The sequence below is a fragment of the Oncorhynchus mykiss genome, chromosome 3 (genome assembly GCF_057628025.1).
Source record: "Oncorhynchus mykiss isolate SJ-2025 chromosome 3, ASM5762802v1, whole genome shotgun sequence".
NCBI lineage: Eukaryota > Metazoa > Chordata > Actinopteri > Salmoniformes > Salmonidae > Oncorhynchus > Oncorhynchus mykiss.
Window position 1 is genome coordinate 32,888,557 of NC_143024.1, and position 22,813 is coordinate 32,911,369.

Consider the following 22,813-nt stretch of genomic DNA (forward strand, 5'->3'; position numbering starts at 1 on the left):
TAACTTTTTGGTAAAAACTCAACTCGTCGTGTTTGGAGGTCAAAGAATGCTGAGTTGCATCCAAAGAACACCATACCTACTGTGAAGCATGGGGGTGGAAACATCATGCTTTGGGGCTGTTTTTCTGCAAAGGGACTAGGACGACTGATCCGTGTAAAGGAAAGAATGAATGGGGCCATGTATCATGAGATTTTGAGTGTGAAAACCTCCTTCCATCAGCAAGGGCATTGAAGAAGAAACGTGGCTGGGTCTTTCAGCATGACAATGATCCCAAACACACCGCCCGGGCAACGAAGGAGTGGCTTCGTAAGAAGCATTTCAAGGTCCTGGAATGGCCTAGCCAGTCTCCAGATCTCAACCCCATAGAAAATCTTTGGAGGGAGTTGAAAGTCCATGTTGCCCAGCAACAGCCCCAAAACATCACTGCTCTAGAGGAGATCTGCATGGAAGAATGGGCCAAAATACCAGCAACAGTGTGTGAAAACCTTGTGAAGACTTACAGAAAACGTTTGACCTCTGTCATTGCCAACAAAGGGTATATAACAAAGTATTGAGATAAACTTTTGTTATTGACCAAATACTTATTTTCCACCATAATTTGCAAATAAATTCATTAAAAATCCTACAATGTGATTTTTTGGATTTGTTTTCCTCATTTTGTCTGTCATAGTTGAAGTGTACCTATGATGAAAATTACAGGCCTCTCTCATCTTTTCAAGTGGGAGAACTTGCACAATTGGTGGCTGACCGAAGTCATGAGGTCGAAGGTCTGAGGAAGGATTGTGTCGAGGCATTGAAGGTCCCCAAGAACACAGTGGCCTCCATCATTATTAAATGGAAAAAGTTTGGAACCACAAGACTCTTCCTAGAGCTGGCCACCCGGCCAAACTGAGCAATCAGGGGAGAAGGACCTTGATCAGGGAGAACCAGATGACTACTCTGACAGAGCTCTAGAGTTCCTTTGTGGAGATGGGAGAACCTTCCAGAAGGACAATCATCTCTGCAGCACTCCACCAATCAGGACTTTATGGTAGAGTGGCCAGACTGAAGCCACTACTCAGTAAAAGGCACATGACAACCCAAAAGTCACCTAAAGGACTCCCAGACCATGAGAAACAAGATTCTCTGGTCTGATTAAATCAAGATTGAACTCTTTGGCCTGAATGCCAAACATCACATCTAAAGGAAACCCAAAACCATTCCTACGGGGAGGCATGGTGGTGGTAGCATCATGCTGTGCAGATGTTTTTCAGCGGCAGGGACTGGGAGACTAGTCAGGATCGAGGGAAAGATGAACAAACAAAAGTACAGAGAAATCCATGATGAAAACCTGCTCCAGAGCGCTCAGGACCTCAGACTGGGTTCAAGGTTCACCTTCCAACAGGACAATGACTCTAAGCACACAGCCAAGACAACGCAGGAGTGGATCTGCAGAGAAGAATGGGAGAAACTCCCCAAATACAAGTGTGCCAAGCTTGTAGCGTCATACCCAAGAAGACTCTAGACTGTAATCGCTGCCAAAGTTACTTCAACAAAGTATGAGTAAAGGGTCTAAATACTGTAACATTTCTGTTATTTTTTTCAATACATTTGCAAAAATTTCTAAAAAACAGTTTTTGCTTTGTAATTATGTGTAGATTGATGAAGAAAAAAAACAATTTAATACATTTTAGAATAATGCTGTAACGTAACAAAATGTGGAAAAAGTTAAGGTGTCTGAATACTTTCCGAATGCACTGTATATATACATATTTGATACACTGCCGATTTTGCAGGTTTTCCTACTTACAAAGCATGTAGAGGTCTGTAATTTTTATCATAGGTACACTTCAACTGTGAGAGACACAATCTAAAACAAAAATCCAGAAAATAACATTGTATGATATTTAAGTAATTAATTAGCATTTTATTGCATGACATAAGTATTTGATCACCTAACAACCAGTAAGAATTCCGGCTCTCACAGACCTGTTAGTTTTTCTTTAAGAATCCCTCCTGTTCTCCACTCATTACCTGTATGATTTGCACCTGTCCACACACTCAATCAAACAGACTCCAACCTCTCCACAATGGCCAAGACCAGAGAGCTGTGTAAGGACATCAGGGATAAAATTGTAGACCTGCACAAGGCTGGGATGGGCTACAGGACAATAGGCAAGCAGCTTGGTGAGAAGGCAACAACTGTTGGCGCAATTATTAGAAAATGGAAGAAGTTCAAGATGACGGTCAATCACCCTCGGTCTGGTGCTCCATGCAAGATCTCACCTCGTGGGGCATCAATGATCATGAGGAAGGTGAGGGATCAGCCCAGAACTACACGGCAGGACCTGGTCAATGACCTGAAGAGAGCTGGGACCACAGTCTCAAAGAAAACCATGAGTAACACACTATGCCGTCATGGATTAAAATCCTGCAACGCACGCAAGGTCCCCCTGCTCAAGCCAGCGCATGTCCAGGCCCGTCTGAAGTTTGCCAATGACCATCTGGATGATCCAGAGGAGGAATGGGAGAAGGTCATGTGGTCTGATGAGACAGAAATAGAGCTTTTTGGTCTAAACTCCACTCGCCGTGTTTGGAGGAAGAAAAAGGATGAGTACAACCCCAAGAACACCATCCCAACCGTGAAGCATGGAGGTGGAAACATCATTCTTTGGGGATGCCTTTCTGCAAAAGGGACAGGACGACTGCACCGTATTGAGGGGAGGATGGATGGGGCCATGTATCGCAAGATCTTGGCCAACAACCTCCTTCCCTCAGTAAGTGGGTCGTGGCTGGGTCTTCCAGCATGACAACGACCCGAAACACACAGCCAGGGCAACTAAGGAGTGGCTCCGTAAGAAGCAGCTCAAGGTCCTGGAGTGGCCTAGCCAGTCTCCAGACCTGAACCCAATAGAACATATTTGGAGGGAGCTGAAAGTCTGTATTGCCCAGCGACAGCCCCGAAACCTGAAGGATCTGGAGAAGGTCTGTATGGAGGAGTGGGCCAAAATCTCTGCTGCAGTGTGTGCAAACCTGGTCAAGAACTACAGGAAACATATGATCATATGAAATGCTTACTTAAAAGCCCTTAACCAACAACGCAGTTAAGAAAAATAAGTGTTAAAGTATTTACTAAAATAAACTGAAGTAAAAAAGAAAGAAAGAAAAAAGAATGAAAAAAAATAAAATAAAAAATACAAATAAAAAATAAAAAATAAAAATAACAGATAATTAAAGAGCAACAATAAAATAACAGTAGCGAGGCTATATACTTGGGGTATCGGTACCGAGTCAATGTGCGGGGGCACAGCTTAGTCGAGGTAATTAAGGTAATATGTACATGTAGGTAAAGTGACTGTGCATAGATAATAAACAGAGAGTAGCAGCAGTGTAAAAATGTGTGTGTGTGTGGGGGGGGGGGGGGGGGGGGGGGGGGGGGCTTGTGGGTAGAAGCTGTTAAGAAGCCTTTTGGACCTAGACTTGGTGCTCAGGTACCGCTTTCCGTGCAGTAGCAGAGAGAACAGTATATGACTAGGGTGGCTGGATGGCAGGACGCTTGGTCCTAGTGATGTACTGGGCTGTACGCACTACCCTCTGTAGTGCATTGTGGTCGGAGGCTGAGAAGTTGCCATACCAGGCGGTGATGCTCTTGATGGTGCAGCTGTATAACTTTTTGAGAATCTGAGGACCAATGCCAAATCTTTTCAGTCTCCTGAGGGGGGAATAGGCGTTGTCGTGCCCTCTTCATGACTGTCTTGGTGTGTTTGGACCATGATAGTTTGTTGGTGATGTGGACACCAAGGAACTTGAAGCTCTCAACTGGATCCACTACAGCCCCATCAATGAGAATGGGGGTGTGCTTGGCCCTCCTTTTCCTGTAGTCCACGATCATCTCCTTTGTCTTGCTCACGTTGAGTTAGAGGTTGTTATCCTTCAGGAGCAGGACAAGACACCCTCTTTTTGATTGATGACTGACATAAGGGCATGTACTGTACGTGATAGGCCTATCTGGCATTATGATGGTCATAATGCTTCATGACAGTGCCATAAAGTCTATTTTCTACAAGTTATTTAAAATACGATGAAAAAACATCACTGTAAAGAATTCATTACAACAACAACAAAGGATTTAAGAAACAAACTTTCAAACGAAAGGAAACTTCTTAGCAGGGGATAAACTCATTTGAATAAAGTCATCATGTTGTTCCTCTTTGGTGTTTTTTTTCTCTCCTAAAAAAAGTGGATTCTTGATGATGAGAAGGGGAAGCATATTGTACTGCAGCTTTACTAAAAACACAGTCATAGTAGCTACAAGCAAGTTGAAGGTCTGTTCAATGAAGACCATTCACCAACTCAAATCATCTCATCATCTCAACTCCACCAGCCTCAAAGAAGTTCTCAACCTTGGGTACAATAACGAATGTTTAAAAAGAAAAACACATTCAGCCACCCTCTGCCCCAACGGTCCTCACTATGGCTCCATTACCAAAGCTGTTGGAATGGAATGCAGTGCGGCTCACAGTAGGACAGACCAGCCAATTAACAGGCATCAGACCCCCTAACACACACAATACGCACCCCTCTTAAGGGAGAACAACAGGCTAGTAGCAGCGTGCTATTCATTAGGTGGTCTTCTGTTCATATAAAGGGATCTAATTGGGGATCGGTCCAAGTGGGAATGGCCTGGTCTATTATGAGGGAGATATCAACATGCAAAACAAGGATCTGGGAGGAGAATGAGGCATGTTTTTTTTTTTGCCATCTGAGGGAAGAGGCATAGATCCTACCTACACACAGTTGTTTTGTATCTTCTTAACTAGCTCATTAGTAAGTAGCTCAGTGACTGTTCCTATCCTAATCCCCCTGGTTCTCACCATCATTAAATCTGATCCTCATCATCTGAGGAAGAGGACCGTTTTCTTCTTCTATGTAATGGTAGTGTCTAATGAAAGTTAAATTTAGCATCTTTTATCAAGTGAATGAATGAGTATCTATAGAATTGTTTTAGATATATCAAACATATACGGTCTTTAGAATAGCAGTTCAAATATAATAATATTGCGCAATAATACTTAATAGACAGACGTATTACAAAAATTAGCAGATCATCTGGTCACTCATCCTGATCTAAAGCCAAGCTTACTGTCCCATGCTCCCCACCCACAGAACAACTTTTATTAAACTCACCATACAATGTACTCCCCCTTAAAAAATGTTTTACACATCTTGAACACCAAATATAATGTTTTACACAGTCTGGTAAGGGAGTGAAGGTGGTCATGCTTGCCAATTTTACTGGACAACATCAATCAACTGTCCCCCATGGGCTCGTTAAAACTATACTACAGCTGTATCAGCATCTCATATCATATTTTCTCCTAATCTGGCCATTAAAGTTGCTAGGGAGATAGAAAGGACATGAAAATATATATATACTTAGGGGTCTGGTCCAACTGGGAATGTCCAGAGATATATACATGCAAAGAGTCAGAGAGAAACAGACACAAAACATGTCTACCCATTCCAGTTTTTTTTTAAGGTATAGACAGTCACCCCGCAGCCCACAACCCTTTGTGATTTTCTTAGCGAACTCATTAGGCAGCCCAATTCTGATATTTTTCCCACTATTTAGTCTTTTGACCAATCACACCAGATATTTCACATCAGCTCTTTTTCAGAGCTGATCTGATTGGTCAAAAGACCAATTAGTGGAAAATAAATATCAGAATTGCGCTGCCTGTCTAAGCGCAGCTTTTGTGATTTCTCATAATCATCCTGGTTCTTCTCACCACCATTAAATCAGTTCCTACTGAAAATGTACCTTCATCTGCTGAGCCCAGTATGTTTAAATCTACATACTGCAAGTCTCATATGTTGTCAATGTGTACATAATGTTTTGTAGACTCATCGTGAAGCCGGTCAGGCTTTACTGTGCAACATCACTCAAATATCCCTCATTGACAATAAACCTCAGTATGATGCAGTAGGTTTAAGAACAAAACATCTAACCTCATATATTGTCCTAATCTAGCCAGTAAAGGTTGGTGTCTCAGAGATCAGATCAGAGAGAGCAGATGGCTTGAAGATGGTTGTTGCTATGGTATTACAGGTCTGGACAGTGCGAAGTTATCCAAGTCTTATCGATCAGTGAGGTTATTATGTCTCGAAGGGCAACATCATACATTTCAGAGTGTTTCAGGACTTTATAGAAGAGAAGATAAACTAGTATTGTCTGTTTGGAGTATGTTCATTTACTCAAATCGGTCAAATTCATATTTTGTAGCACATAACATATAAAGAATTGTATCACAATTGAAAGGAATTCAGGTCTTCAGAATGAAGTTAGTTTGGATTCCACATTCAAATGACAGGGATGCTCAACACTCAACAAACTGACATGAACCTTCAACCTGTAATGCATCAGATGATGTGAATCAGTACTCTTACCCTGCAGGTACATCAGCTTATAATAGCCTATGATATTTCACCCAAGAGGAAATGGCAAAGGGCATTTCAATCGATAGGAGCACTTTATCCTCCATAGTATGCATACAGAGACTAATAGAGTTATTCCCAGGCCTCTGTGGTTAAACAGTGAGCAGTAAGCATGGCTGTATTGAGAGCCCTCTGTAGCGCATTGTCCGCCCAGCAGTAGCAAAGCTTTATCCTGTTAGCCACATAATGGGGTTTAGGGTTTCACATAGCGACGATCACAGTGGTCTAATCTGAGCTGGCCTGGCAAGACCTCCTCTCACTGCATGCATACGGCTCAGATTTTTACACCATTCCTCTCTACAAGGCTTGTGGTCATGGAGGAAATAGGATGGAGGAAAAGAGTAGAGATAAAGATGAAGATTATTTGCTTCCCCAGCTTTGACATTTCCCTGTTTACATTTAAGAAAACCAATATTTCCTGCAGCAGACATCAGGAACTACATTCCATTTCATTGAATAGTAAGTTGTCAGAAAATAAACAAGCTGAGGCGTATAAAGAAGACCAAAAAACAGGGGGCAAAACAACCCAACACCCTGCCCAACGCCAGTGAAAAAAGACCACTTTGATATATGCTCTTGAAATAAAGGTGTCATGTACTGACTTATACTGACAGTGGAATAAAAAGGTCCATGGCAACTGGACCAGATGAACTGGTTGGGAACGCATATCCCACTGGGCTGATGCAACTACTGTACAATGTAGATCAGACAGAGCTTTAGTGTAAGATGACACTGCTACATAACCTTATGCAGGATACAATGGTCTCATACTGATTATGAGTATATTATGAGCGTATGTACAGTGCCTTGCGAAAGTATTCGGCCCCCTTGAACTTTGCGACCTTTTGCCACATTTCAGGCTTCAAACATAAAGATATAAAACTGTATTTTTTTGTGAAGAATCAACAACAAGTGGGACACAATCATGAAGTGGAACGACATTTATTGGATATTTCAAACTTTTTTAACAAATCAAAAACTGAAAAATTGGGCGTGCAAAATTATTCAGCCCCCTTAAGTTAATACTTTGTAGCGCCACCTTTTGCTGCGATTACAGCTGTAAGTCGCTTGGGGGATGTCTATCAGTTTTGCACATCAAGAGACTGAAATATTTTCCCATTCCTCCTTGCAAAACAACTCGAGCTCAGTGAGGTTGGATGGAGAGCATTTGTGAACAGCAGTTTTCAGTTCTTTCCACAGATTCTCGATTGGATTCAGGTCTGGACTTTGACTTGGCCATTCTAACACCTGGATATGTTTATTTTTGAACCATTCCATTGTAGATTTTGCTTTATGTTTTGGATCATTGTCTTGTTGGAAGACAAATCTCCGTCCCAGTCTCAGGTCTTTTGCAGACTCCATCAGGTTTTCTTCCAGAATGGTCCTGTATTTGGCTCCATCCATCTTCCCATCAATTTTAACCATCTTCCCTGTCCCTGCTGAAGAAAAGCAGGCCCAAACCATGATGCTGCCACCACCATGTTTGACAGTGGGGATGGTGTGTTCAGCTGTGTTGCTTTTACGCCAAACATAACGTTTTGCATTGTTGCCAAAAAGTTAAATTTTGGTTTCATCTGACCAGAGCATCTTCTTCCACATGTTTGGTGTGTCTCCCAGGTGGCTTGTGGCAAACTTTAAACAACACTTTTCATGGATATCTTTAAGAAATGGCTTTCTTCTTGCCACTCTTCCATAAAGGCCAGATTTGTGCAATATACAACTGATTGTTGTCCTATGGACAGAGTCTCCCACCTCAGCTGTAGATCTCTGCAGTTCATCCAGAGTGATCATGGGCCTCTTGGCTGCATCTCTGATCAGTCTTCTCCTTGTATGAGCTGAAAGTTTAGAGGGACGGCCAGGTCTTGGTAGATTTGCAGTGGTCTGATACTCCTTCCATTTCAATATTATCGCTTGCACAGTGCTCCTTGGGATGTTTAAAGCTTGGGAAATCTTTTTGTATCCAAATCAGGCTTTAAACTTCTTCACAACAGTATCTCGGACCTGCCTGGTGTGTTCCTTGTTCTTCATGATGCTCTCTGCGCTTTTAACGGACCTCTGAGACTATCACAGTGCAGGTGCATTTATACGGAGACTTGATTACACACAGGTGGATTGTATTTATCATCATTAGTCATTTAGGTCAACATTGGATCATTCAGAGATCCTCACTGAACTTCTGGAGAGAGTTTGCTGCACTGAAAGTAAAGGGGCTGAATAATTTTGCACGCCCAATTTTTCAGTTTTTGATTTGTTAAAAAAGTTTGAAATATCCAATAAATGTCGTTCCACTTCATGATTGTGTCCCACTTGTTGTTGATTCTTCACAAAAAAATACAGTTTTATATCTTTATGTTTGAAGCCTGAAATGTGGCAAAAGGTCGCAAAGTTCAAGGGGGCCGAATACTTTCGCAAGGCACTGTATATACACATACACACACACACAAACTCAGCAAAATAAAAAGAAACGTCCTCTCACTGTCAACTGCATTTATTTTCAGCAAACTTAACATGTAAATATTTGTATTAACATAAAAAGATTCAACAACTGAGACTTAAACTGAACAATTTCCACAGATACAGTGGGGCAAAAAAGTATTTAGTCAGCCACCAATTGTCCAAGTTCTCCCACTTAAAAAGATGAGAGAGGGCTGTAATTTTCATCATAGGTACACTTCAACTATGACAGACAAAATGAGGGAAAAAAATCCAGAAAATCACATTGTAGGATTTTTAATGAATTTATTTGCAAACTATGGTGGAAAATAAGTATTTGGTCAATAACAAAAGTTTATCTCAATACTTTGTTATATACCCTTTGTTGGCAATGACAGAGGTCAAACGTTTTCTGTAAGTCTTCACAAGGTTTTCACACACTGTTGCTGGTATTTTGGCCCATTCCTCCATGCAGATCTCCTCTAGAGCAGTGATGTTTTGGGGCTGTTGCTGGGCAACACGGACTTTCAACTCCCTCCAAAGATTTTCTATGGGGTTGAGATCTGGAGACTGGCTAGGCCATTCCAGGACCTTGAAAAGCTTCTTACGAAGCCACTCCTTCGTTGCCCGGGCGGTGTGTTTGGGATCATTGTCATGCTGAAAGACCCAGCCACGTTTCTTCTTCAATGCCCTTGCTGATGGTAGGCTTTGTTACTTTGGTCACAGCTCTCTGCAGGTCATTCACTAGGTCCCCCTGTGTGGTTCTGTTTTTTTTGCTCACCGTTCTTGTGATCATTTTGACCCCACGGGGTGAGATCTTGAGTGGAGCCCCAGATCGAGGGAGATTATCAGTGGTCTTGTTGTTGCCATCCTGTACCTGTCCCGGAGGTGTGATGTTCAGATGTACCAATCCTGTGCAGGTGTTGTTACACGTGGTCTGCCACTGCGATGACTATAACCTGTCCTCCCTGTCTCCCTGTAGCGCTGTCTTAGGCGTCTCACAGTACGGATATAGCAATTTATTGCCCTGACCACATCTGCAGTCCTCATGCCTCTTTGCAGCATGCCTAAGGCACGTTCACGCAGATGAGCAGGGACCCTGTGCATCTTTGTTTTGGGGGTTTTCAGAGTCAGTAGAAAGGCCTCTTTAATGTCCTAAGTTTTCATAACTGTGACATCAATTGCCTACCGTCTATAAGCTGTTAGTGTCTTAACGACCGTTCCACAGGTGCATGTTCATTAATTGTTTATGGTTCGTTGAACAAGCATGGGAAACAGTGTCTAAACCCTTTACAATGAAGATCTGTAAAGTTATTTGGATTTTTACGAATTGTCTTTGAAAGACAGGGTCCTGAAAAAGGGACATTTCAAAAAAATAAACGTCCCTTTTTCAGGACCCTGTCTTCAAAGATAATTTGCACAAAGATAATTGTGCAAAGCTGTCATCAAGGCAAAGGGTGGCTACTTTGAAGAATCTGAAGTATAAAATATATTTAAATTTGTTTAACAGTTTTTTGGTTACTGTGTTATTTCATAGTTCTGATGTCTTCACTATTAATTCTACAATGTAGAAAATAGTAAAAATAAAGAAAAACCCTAGAATGAGTAGGTGTCCAAACTTTTGACTGGTACTGTATATATACACACACAATTGAACAATATTTGCTGCTTTATCTGGCCTTAAAACTTTTCAATACTTCAGAACAAAGACGGGTCAGAGAAAACTATTTTAGGATGTAATTTAGAGCCGCTCTAATACTATTGTTAGGCAGAGAGAAAATCATACATTAAATCACACAAGAAAACAGAACTTTGGGGAATCTGTTTGTATTTTCCTTCTATAAAACAAGACATTTACAACTGAAGTCACATCCATATAAATTACAACAGCAAACACAATATATTTTAAATACAGATATCCTCTCTTCATTTCTTTGCTCACTTGACCAATAAAGGAACAGACAATATAAATGTCCCTTATATTCACTTGCAGTCCGGTGCATTGAAATAGTGGCCATAAATGTAATATTGCCTACGTTGGGGAACAAATCTACCTACCTTATTTTTACAATCTAACTTCGGGCTGGGAAATCTCAAAATATACACCATTTTATCAACCTACTATCCATACAGTTCACTACCTTTGACCAAGAGCCAAATAGGGTGTAATTAGAGACGCTGACGATAACTCAAGTCTTAACTTTTAAACAGCATTCCCTCTTGGGTCTCCTTTACGTCATGACCACTGATAGGCAATTTGAATAAACAGGTTCCCACCATGTTATTACTAAAGACGTGTCAATTCCAAGACCAGGGTTGCCTTAGCATGATCAAGCCCAATTCACCCTACCAATGGCTAGAACTGGACTCTGCATGCCCTACTGCCCTCTACTGGCTGAGAATACTCAATGCTTTGCTCCAGTCTGTATATCCCTGTTGACTGGATGGCTGTGTGCAAACAATGTCTCCCTTGTACTTTAATGATATATGGGTAGACTCACAATGATATCAGTGCCATCTGAAATATATCTCACCCTCAGGACTAAAATATGAGATCTGAAAATTGTTCTCGCTACAACTTCACATCCCTAGTTGTAAATACAGCTTTACTCCCCAGGTGGGGACAATAATTTCTGTCACTCACACAATCTTCAAAGGCAGAACACAAGGCGTTCTCTCGTGACGCTGCTATATAACACTGCAAGATCAAAAACAAGGTATGACGGTAACAGAGGCATTTAACAGTGTGGCAACATCATATGAAATTGAAAGAAAATGAAAAGTCCATTGTGCAATTCATTTGTTTTCATATACAAAGTCGAACAACAAATAAAGTGTTCAATTAAGAGGGGAAAAGGCCTCACAGGTACTGTACATGAAAACAAGAACCTAGTAGGTAAGTATGTGCTCCACAGTGAAGTACCTTCCTCTCCTTAAACACTTCCACTCAACTGGATCTTCTAAAGTTCTTTGATCTCTGCCAAAAATTCTTAACCCACTACTGGCCTAAATGTGTGGTGAATGAAAAACTGGTGATGTGTGACTCAAGTTCCATCACATTCTACTACTACTAAAGGTCCATCACAGTCATTTCCTTGTGGACCATCCTCCCAGACAAATCACTCCCGTTTAACACGGGAAAAGAGGTATGAGATGAGGTAAATACGCATAAAACATGAGAACACACATGACATCATACATACCATAATCAACCCCCCTTCTACACGTTTTTCTTTTATTCTTCTGTCAGCCACTTTCTGAGAATCAGTTCTTGAACTGAGAACCCCCAATCACACTTCAAATTCACAAGAACAGTACAGGGAATTAAAAACACAATACAACTGATAAATCCTGTATGCAATATGTATGTGTGTCCATGTATGAAAAGTCCTTCCTGGTTGTGATGTAGGGGCGCAGGACTGGGGTTTTATAGGACTCGTGGATTCTCCTTGACTGTCAGTGTCTGTTCCCAGTCACACCCCCTCCACTTCCTGCCTAACCTAATGTTGCAGGCATAGAAAGATGCCTGAGCAGAGTTCCCACTTCCGTCAGGTTGAAAATACTGTATCCCTGACAACCGGATGTTAGCATTTCTGGCGACTCTGCATAGGCTATTTCATGCCATACCCAAAGTTTGACCATAGCTCCATTCCACACCATGAGCTGGAAAACACACACACTAAGGAAACCATATAGTGATAGTGATCAAACCATTACATTGCTGATCCCCACAGCTCACCATCTGCTCCCAAAACCGATAGTTAACATCATACTCTCCCAAAATCAATAGGAAACATCATCCTTTCCCAGTCAACATCCTCCTTTACCAGAGTTGACATCATCTCCCAGATTTGACATCATCCTTTCCGAGAGTTGACATCATCCTTTCCCAGTCAACATCATCCTTTCTTAGTTGACATAATTCTCTCCCAGATTCGACATCTGAGCTGACATAATCCTCCCGAAGATATCCTCACCCGAAGTCGATATTCAATATCATCCTCTCCCAGAGTAAACATCCTCGTTTGGATTGACTTGCTGAAGCAGTGTCCAGTTGACAGAATTCATTCCAGAGGGTGAAAAAGAGCAAGAGAGGCATGAAATGCGATCTAATCTAAAGGTTTTGACTGTGACTGAGTGATTGGTATGTACCCTTGCAATGTAATGTATGTTACAGTTCGATGATAGACACTTCCCATCACATCAAGGATCACTAGACATCTCCCACTCATGAGATTTTCTGTCTGAAAGCAATGCAAATTATAGAATATATTCACATTGAATGCATAGATCGCAGGTCGGTAATATGCCTTACATGTTGCATACGAATGAAATGCATGGTTTATGACCTACAAACCAGTATGAGTTATATTGGTGAGGCAGAGGCCATGTATATATGAGCAATGAGCAAAGTCCAAGGGGGCTGGGCTGTATGTACCAGGTCCAATAATCCCTGTAGCCAAACTATAGGACGAGAGGGTTGTTAGTTATTGAGGAAGCTGTCCAAAGGCCAGTTGCACAATGGAAATTAATGAAGGTCAAATGTAGATATCGGGTTCACATAAACAAGGATAGTGAGGTGTGGTTACACAGTCAGGGGGCTTTTATAGTGTGGCCAAGCTGTGCTAGGTGGCAGCACAATGGAGAAGTCCAAAGTGAAGGCAGAATTATCTGTCTGTTGTTTTTGGTCTAACTTCTCCAATCCCTTCTTCTTGGCAGCTGGGTATCAGTGTTCTAGGGAGTGGAGGCAGCAGCGATGGGGGCGGATCTGGATTGGAGTGGGTGGAGCCTGCAGGTGGTATTAGCACTCGAGGGGCAGAAGGAAGCTCCGTCTGCAGTCCACAGCCTTGGGGCTAGGTGGCTGGGCTCGCTTCCTGCGGAGCTCCTCACGGCCCAAGGAGCCACTCAGCCGTTGGTACGCAGCCTTGTATTTCTTATCAAACGCAGCTAAAAGACAGAAAGTGGTGTAAGCAATAAGCCTGGTTGGTTTGAAACTATACTGAAGTTCTTGTATTCCAACTGTGTTTGAAGTGTCTTAAAGAGGCTGCTTACCAACGTGATCTCTACCCATGGCAGCCAGCGTGAGGAAGAGCATCTCTCTGTACAGACTCCTGGACACACAACACAAAGTACTATCGATCACAATTGTGCAATCATATAACGAAAACAGTGCCTTGAGAAAATACAGTATCATACCCCTTGACTTATTCCACATTGTTGTGTTACACCCTGAATTCAAAATTGATTAAATATATTTTTTTCTCACCCATTTACACACAATGCCCCAAAATGACAAAGTAAAAACATGTTTAGACATTTAATTGAAAATGAAATATCTCATTTACATAAGTATTCATACCCCTGAGTCAATACTTTCAAGACGCACTTTTGGCAGCAATTACAGCTGTGAGTCTTTTTGGGTAAGTCTCTAAGAGCTTTCCACACCTGGATTGTGCAACATTTGCCCATTATTCTTTTCAAAACTCTTCAAAATCTGTCAAGTTTGTTGTTGATCATTGCTAGACAACCATTTTCAGGTCTTGCCATAGATTTCAAGTAGATTTAAGTCAAAACTGTAACTCGGACACTCAGGAACATTCACTGTCTTCTTGGTAAGCAACTCCAGTGTAGATTTGACCTTGTGCTTTAGGTTATTATCCTGCTGGTGAAAAGCAGACAATCAGGTATTCCTCTGTGCTTAGCTCTATTCTGTTTCTTTTTCATCCTGAAAAACTCCCCAGTCCTTAATGATTACAAGCATTCCCATATCATGATGCAGCCACCACTACGCCTGAAAATATGGAGAGTGGTACTCAAGTAATGTGTTGTATTGGATTTTCCCCAAACCTAACACTTTGTATTCAATACAAAAAGTGAATTGCTTTGCCACATTCTTTGCAGTATTACTTTAATGCCTTGTTGCAAACAGGATGCATGTTTTGGAATATTTTTATTATGTACAGGCTTCCTTTTCATTCTGTCAATTAGGTTAGTATTGCACACTAACTACAATGTTGTTGATCCATTCTTATTGTTGTCCTATCACAGCCATTAAACTCTGTAACTGTTTGGCCTCATAGGGAAATCCCTGAGCGGTTTCCTTTCTCTCCGACAACCGAGTTAGGAACGACGCCTGCATCTTTGTAGTGACTGGGTTTATTGATACACCATCCAAATTGTAATTAATAACTTCATCAAGGATATTCAATGTCGTAATTTTTTTTACCCATCTACCAATAGGTGCCCTTCTTTGCGAGGCATTGCAAAACCTCCCTGGTCTTCGTGGTTGAATCTGTGTTTGAAAATCACTGCTCAACTGAGGGACCTTACAGATAATCTCAGTACCCGACACATACAATTAAGTACTAAAAATCATGTTAAACACTATTCATAAAACTTGTGACTTGTTAAGCAATTTTTTACTCATTAACTATATAAAATGCAACATGCAATAAAAATGTAACATGCAATAGTTACAGTTCATATAAGGAAATCAGTCAATTTAAATAAATAAATTAGGTCCTAATCTATAGATTTCACATGACTGGGCAGGGGCGCCTCTGCCCGCCTCTAATCAGAATGAGTTTTTCCCCCACAAAAGGGATATCAGTCAAAAATACTCCTCAGAAGTCGGGTGTGGAGGTCCTGGGCAGGCGTGGTTACATGTGGTCTGCGGTTGTGAGGCCGGTTGGACGTACTGCCAAATTCTCTAAAATGATGTTGAATTGAATTTTTATAAGCTTTTAGAGCTTATAGTAGAGAAATTAACATCAAATTCTCTAGTAACAATGGAAATTCCTGCAGTCAACCAATTGCGCATCTGTGGCATTGTGTTGTGTGACAACGGCACATTTTATAGTGGCCATTTATTGTCCCGGGCACAAGGTGCACCTGTGTAGTTATTATGCTGTTTAATCTGCTTATTGATATGTCACACCTGTCAGGTGGATAGAGGAGACATGCTCACTAACAGGGACGTAAACAAATTTGTGTACAACATTTTAGAGAAATTTGCTTTAGTGCGTATGTAACATTTCTGGGATGTTTTATTTCAGCTAATGAAACATGGGACTAACACTTTACATGCATTTATATATTTTTTCAGTATATTTAGGCTTGCCATAACAAAGGGGTTTATTACTTATTGACTGAAGACATTTCAGCTTTTCATTTTTAATTAATGAATGTGTAGGCCAGTGACAATTATAATTTTTTTAATCCATTTTAAATTCCGAGTGTAACAACAAAATGTGAAAAAAGTCAAGGGGTGTGAATACTTTCTGAAGGCACTATTACTTACACAAACAAAAAATGCTATCAACAATTGATGATTCAGAGGCAATTTCCTGCACTCACCTTTGTATCTTGGGTGTGCCTGGTTGCTTGGCAATGGTTTCCAGGAAGAGAGTGATTCCCTTGTGTACCTCGTTCATGCCGACCCAGCGCAGCACTTCCTCCAGGAAGGCCAGGGTGAAGGGGTGGTTGTGCCTCCGCCAGCTGTGGTTCCGCATGGGTACGCCACCTGAGTGAGTGAGAGAGTGAGAGCGAGAGAGAGCGAGAGATGTAATTCATGAAAGGATCTGAACCTGTGTCATCTGACTATTTCCAAGTGAATAACGTGTTTATCTTACTGTGTATCCTCCACAGGATGTAGAGGGGGGGCCAGTAGTCTGTGTCAGGGGTCAGTGTGTCCCACAGCAGCCTCACCCTCACTGCTGAGTTCTCTGAAGTCTGACACACAGATAGGAGCTCAACATTAGTATGAGGACATTATGTATTGTAATATACTAATGCTAATAATTAATCACTAGGCCCCAAGAAAAGCATGGGAGTGGAGTTACCTGTGCTAGTTGGTTGGCCAGCGGTGAGGAGCGAACCAGCTGCAGCAGATTGCTGGGCAGGCCCAGGCGATGGAAGTACCAAACCATGTTCCAGAAGATGATAGAGTGGCTGTCCAGGAGCTGGCCCTGCGACAGCACCGCCTCACCCTCGTTCTCCAGCAGGCTCTCAAGCTCCTTGCGCAGCACCAATGGGCTCAGGTAGGCCACCGTCACCTGGGGCGACCCGCCCACCGATGATCCCTGGAGTCAATAACACGTTAACTGTGGGTATAGCTAGACTGAATATTTCCCAGAAGCCAACAGATAAAGATGACAAATAAACCCGTGTTGGTAGAGTACCATGGTAGCGCTGCTGCTTTCAGAATAACTGCTGGTCTCAGAGCTGGAGTCCTCACTCACACCGTTGTGACCCAGGATGGCCTCCAGGTCACCAGGGGACTTGGCTGCGCTATCCACCTCCTCGTCCATGTTCCAATTGGTACGTTCCAGGCTGTGGTGAGCGTTTTGTTTAAAAAAAAATGTCTAAAGTTCATTCAGTTTAAGACTCATACAGTCCTCACCATGCATCATACAGTCCCCACCATACAATCCTCACCATACATTACACAGTCCTCACCATACATTACACAGTCCTCACCATACATTACACAGTCCTCGCCATATGCATTTAGTCAGTAAAACCGTAGCTTCACTTTCCAAATGCATATGGTGAGAACTGCACATGACCCTGAATAGACAGATTGAATAAGAATAGGAGTCAAAATGAAGGGCAGTCAAAAGTAGTGCACTATATAGGGAATAGGGTGCCATTTGAGACACACTTAAATGTTAGGGTGATGAGAGGAGTAGTCCTACCTGCTGACAGGTCCTAGGTCACAGATCTCAGCGTTGAGAAGGGGGACGAAGGTGGTCGAGCAGAAGGGACAGCTGGAGTTGAGGTTGGAGTCGTCAGACGTCCACCCGGCCATTATCTCCTCATCATAGACCAGGGAGTTACAGCTCCGACACAGGGAGCAGCTCGACATCAACACCTCTAGTCCTGCTCCCTCTTGGTTGGTGTCCCAGGACTTGCGGAGAGGAAAGGCCAAATTGGTGGTTTCAGGGAGGTCGACGTCACTCCCCACCGACAGAGAACTCTACAGAGGGAAAGGATGGAGAAACATTAAGCACGTTTTGACAGGTTTGATAACTCTCCCTACATCTGCAAATGCATTTTACCACAGTAAACTAAATCATTTGGGCAATACAGTAGAGTAAGACTATAAGCTACAACAACCCACATGTTGTCCCCTCACCTCAGAGGTAGCAGTGTAGAGCCTCTCCTTAGCCTTCAGCAGGCTCTCAGCCACCTGGGCTTTTCGGGACGGCCTCTGTTCCGACACCCTGCGCACCGGCCCGTTTTCACCCCCCGAGCGCCGAGCGTCTACACTTGCGGCCCGCCGCCCCGAGACTCGATGGCGAGTAGGTGTGAGCAGCTGCTGTAGTTTCCCTGCCAGGCTTCCCCGACTCTGCGGTGACACATTATTGTAGTTCTCGTCCACGGCCTTGCGGCTCACGGTGTCTCTCGGCCCAGGTGGCCTACATTGAGAACAGAGGAATGGGAGACATACTCTTATAGTATATCTGAGTGATATTCAAACTGTAATCCAAAAACATACCAGAACATATCAGTCCCAGCTTCTCCACCCCCTCACCTGCCGTCTCTCTCCTCAGGCTGGCAGCTGCAGTTGGGGTCAGAGACGGTCGTCTCGGCACAGTCTTTGTAGAAGGTGGACAGGCACACCTGGTCGCGGCGCACCAGGACACCACCAGGGGGAAAGGGAGAAGGGGTGGAGGTGTCTCGTGGCCCCACAGGGGGCTTACGGGAGGCAGGATTGCTGCAGCCATTGGCACCTGGGTTCCGGAGCACCGCCTTCATTGAGAGCTTAGACTCTGTGGGGTGGAAATTGTTAGGAGGGTGGTTCCCAAACATTAGACACAGTTGTTTGATGAGAGTGTTATGTTACATTAAACCTTAAATCAAATCCCATTTTATTTCTCATATGCGGCAATAACAACAGGAGTAGACCTTACCGGGAAATGTTTCTCACAAGCCCTTACCCAACAATGCAGTTAAAGAAATAGAGTTAAGAAAATATCTACTAAATAAAGTGAAAATACTGGGGGTACCGGTACCGAGACAATGTGTGGAGGTATAGGTTAGTCAGTAATTTGTACATGTAGGTACTGGTAAAGTGACTATGCGTTGATAATAAATAGTGAGTAGCAGCAGTGTAAAAATGGAAATAGTCCGGGTGGCCATTTTATTAATTGTTCAGCAGTCTTATGGCTTGGGGGTAGAAGCTGTTAAGGAGCCTTTTGGACCTAGACTTGGCACTCCGGTACCACTTGCCGTGTGGTAGCAGAGAGAACAGTCTATGACTTAGGTCACCGGAGTCTGACCATTTTTTGGGCTTTCCTCTGACACTGCCTAGTGGCAGTGTCGATGGCAGAAAGTTTGGCCCCATTGATGCCCTGGGTCACATGCTCTACCCTCTGTAGCGCCTTCCGGTCGGATTCCGAGCAGTTGCCATACCAGGCGGTGATGCAACCGGTCAGGATGCTCTGGATGGTGCAGCTGTAAAACTTTTGGCCAAATCTTTTCAGTCTCCTTAGGGGGAAAAGGTGTTGTTGTGCCCTCTTCACAACTGTCTTGGTGTGATTCGACCATGATAGTTTGTTGGCGATGTGGACACCAATGAACTTGAAACTCTACCCGCTCCACTACAGCCCCAGCGATGTCAATGGAGGCGTGTTCGGCCCTCCTTTTCCTATAGTCCACGATCAGCTTCTTTGTCTTGCTCACGTTGAGGGAGCAACTCACGGCTGGGTTTCCCTTTGTAGTCCGTAACAGTTTGCAAGCCCTGCCACATCCGACGAGCGTCAGAGCTGGTGTAGTAGGATTCAATCTAAGTCCTGTATTGACGCTTTGCCTGTTTGATGGTTCGTCTGAGGGCATAGCAAGATTTATTATAAGCGTCCGGATGAGTGTCCTGCTCCTTGAAGGCGGCAGCATTTAACTCGGTGCAAATGTTGCTTGTAATCCATGGCTTCTGGTTGGGATATGTACGTACGGTCACTGTTGGGACGACGTCGGCAATGCACTTATTGATGAAACCGGTGACTGAGTTGGTGTACTCCTCAATGCCATATAATATTCCAATGACCGTGCTATTTCTATAAAATAGATATCCGTCACTCACTGTCTGTTGAGCCTCTCATGCTGTTCAGGCTGTTGCTCTTCACCATAGACCCCGTCAGCGATTCGTGGCTGGAGCTTTCACTCAGGCCGCTCCAGCTGGACTGACGAATCAGGTTAGATTGTGGGCGGGACCGTTGGTTACTGTCCATTGTATCTTTTTAAAAAGACAAAACATGTTTCACCTCTATGTTTTAACATATATAATGATTTGAATTAAAACCATTAAAAAGGCCACTCTAAAACCAATGACTATTTATTGTTATAAACAATAGTAAAAAACAAATAACATGTAAATATGTCCTGACCTGTCCGCGAGCGTACTGAACCACTCTTCAGCCGTTGTTTGATTGGCTGTCTGAACTGCGCCACGGCCATCAGAACGTTACGCAACTTGGCCCAGCGCAGACGGCCACCCTGATTGGTGGAGGGCCACTTGCTCTCCAGCACTGCCTGAGGAGAGAGGGCCGAGCCAGAGGTGAGTCAATATGGAGAGAAAAAAGACAACACTTCAGATGGGATCACAGACGGGATTCAACTCTATTTTTAATTGAAGTAAATAATGTCTCACCTTGTTGTAGTATGCATAGGTGATGGTGTTGGGTGTGATCCCAGCTTTCTTCATCTCCAGAAGTACCCTAACAGCGAGCACAGGCTGCCCGTACTGCCCACACAGCTGCATCAGGATCCTGTAACACACCTCATCTGGTAGTACCACCTTCCTGGTCTCCATGTGCTTGAGCACCTCATATGCCGTTTGCAAGGCACGCACCTTGGCACTCTCCGCCCGCACAAAGGTGGGCAGGTATATGAACCACAGCCCATAGCAGTGGCCCAGCAGGCATTTGGACCACATGTCGGGCACTGCCGAGTATATCTGTGCCCGCTTCTGTGCCAGCTTAATCTCCTAAAGGAGAGAGAGGGATACAGAGGAGTTAGGTCATCCAACCTAGATTTACTAAAGCCGTAATAATGTGGTTCCTATGTGTCCTAGTAAGAGAACTTAACAACCCTGAAGGGTGCTTGGGGTATTCACTCAAAATACACAGCCGCCACTGTGCTTCCTGCTTTTAAATATTGAATGAAGGATGAAATATGAATGCTCATTAAATTCAAAATGGCACAGAAAAACAGTGAAGCATGTTTCCTCTTTAGCTGTGGAAAATTGGGTTATCATAAAGCTAACTGGGGAGTCTTGAACAGATCAAGTTGATTGATGCTAATACAAATCAAATCAAAGTTTATTTGTCACGTGCGCTGAATACAACAGGTGTAGTAGACCTTACAGTGAAATGCTTACTTACAGGCTCTAACCAACAGTGCAAAAAAAGGTATTAGGTGAACAATAGGTAAGTAAAGAAATAAAAACCAAAGTAAAAAGACAGTGAAAAATAACAGTAGCGAGGCTATATACAGGCACCGGTTAGTCAGGCTTATTGAGGTAGTATGTACATGAATGTATAGTTAAAGTGACTTTGCATATATGATAAATAAAGAGCAGCTGCAGTGTAAAAGAGGGGTTGGGGGGGGGCACACAACACAAATAGTCCTCAAAAGGTTCAACAGCTGCAACATCGAGAGCATGGTTGCATCACTACCTGGTAAGGCAATTGCTCGGCCTCCGACCACAAGGCACTACAGAAGGTAGTGTGCGTACGGCCCAGTACATCACTTGTTTTGATTTGCAGGCATGGTAATGCCCTTAATAAAATTTGAAAAATGTATATTAAACTGCGTGAGTCAGCCTCTTAATATTATTGTATAGTTGTGTTGGCTTTCAACGGGGTTGCAGTGTGTTGGGGTCTGTACCTGTTTAGTCCGTCGCGGGGCAGGGCTGCTCGGGGCACTCCCCTTGGTAGGGACACGTAGCTGGTCCTGAGGCCGGTCAAAAAGATCCATGCAGAGCACAGGGAATGTCTCATAGCTGTAAACAGACAAACACGCTGTCACTGGTCACAGCATCAGACAATATAAAGTGCCGGGGCCCTTATTTGTGCTCATCTAGAATCAGATCAACCCTCGTATTCGTTATTATTTAAAAGACTAAACTGATCCTAGTCCCAGCCCTACTTTGAGAAGCTTAGTGAACACGAACTCTGCTATATGTAGAGCCTGTGTTACCTATAGTGAGTGGGGCACTCTGAACCGTCTGGCTCCTGGGGTTCCTCTGGGGGCATGATGAAGACCGTGTGCTCCCCACTGTGGGCCTCGTCCAGGTCTATCAGACGCACCTCCTCAGGCTTCTCCACATCCGACTGCTTACACACACCGCATATATATATATATATACACACATGCCGCAAACACAGGTCACATACACAGAAATACACAAACATTGACAACATATAGGGCAGGAATGGGATCACACACATTTCTATTAGTTGTGCAAATACAAAAAGGCTCATCCGGTTTCAGTATTAGAATCAACACACTAAAGGCTTCCATAAGATATGGTGCATCACTAAACATCCTGTAAAACAAGAAGATGTGATTCTGACCTTCTGGACACACTCGTCGAAGAACTCCAGACAGGCGTGGCGATCACTGACGAAGGAGCACTCCTCGATGAACTGAGTGAACATCTGGGTCCTGGTCAGCTGGGTGTAGAACTTCTGGTGGGTGCGTTCACGAGACTTCAGGAAGCCTGCAAGAGCCAGGGAGGGGTTAACTTCAGACACACATTAAAACACTAGCTTCACAGGGGTGTTGCTTATGGACACAGTAAGTAGGTGAGGTAAAACACCCACACACACATACTCAGCTAGAATGTTATATAATATTTGTGTACATCTAAAAAAATATGAGTCACACACACAGGCAACCACCC

At 43.2% G+C, this 22,813-nt stretch overlaps 1 protein-coding gene across 2 annotated transcripts in view; it reads right to left on the minus strand.

Annotated features, from left to right (window-relative positions):
* Positions 1-10,718: 10,718 nt before the first annotated feature.
* Positions 10,719-22,813, minus strand: part of LOC110513430 (DENN domain-containing protein 4B) — a 35,994-nt gene continuing 23,899 nt past the window's right edge. The window contains exons 13-27 of one of the 2 annotated variants that reach the window (XM_021593278.3): positions 22,485-22,630; positions 22,108-22,241; positions 21,796-21,910; positions 20,558-20,893; positions 20,295-20,439; positions 19,991-20,143; positions 18,443-18,680; positions 18,044-18,326; positions 17,604-17,884; positions 17,088-17,238; positions 16,749-16,988; positions 16,539-16,638; positions 16,264-16,429; positions 13,960-14,018; positions 10,719-13,854 (exon numbers count right to left, since the gene is read on the minus strand). In XM_021593278.3, coding sequence (XP_021448953.3) covers positions 13,709-13,854; positions 13,960-14,018; positions 16,264-16,429; positions 16,539-16,638; positions 16,749-16,988; positions 17,088-17,238; positions 17,604-17,884; positions 18,044-18,326; positions 18,443-18,680; positions 19,991-20,143; positions 20,295-20,439; positions 20,558-20,893; positions 21,796-21,910; positions 22,108-22,241; positions 22,485-22,630 — 2,693 coding nt within the window. In that variant the 3' untranslated portion in view covers positions 10,719-13,708. Of the gene's footprint in view, positions 13,855-13,959; positions 14,019-16,263; positions 16,430-16,538; positions 16,639-16,748; positions 16,989-17,087; positions 17,239-17,603; positions 17,885-18,043; positions 18,327-18,442; positions 18,681-19,990; positions 20,144-20,294; positions 20,440-20,557; positions 20,894-21,795; positions 21,911-22,107; positions 22,245-22,484; positions 22,631-22,813 lie in introns of both variants that reach the window. The other variant, XM_021593273.3, reaches the window with a different exon arrangement.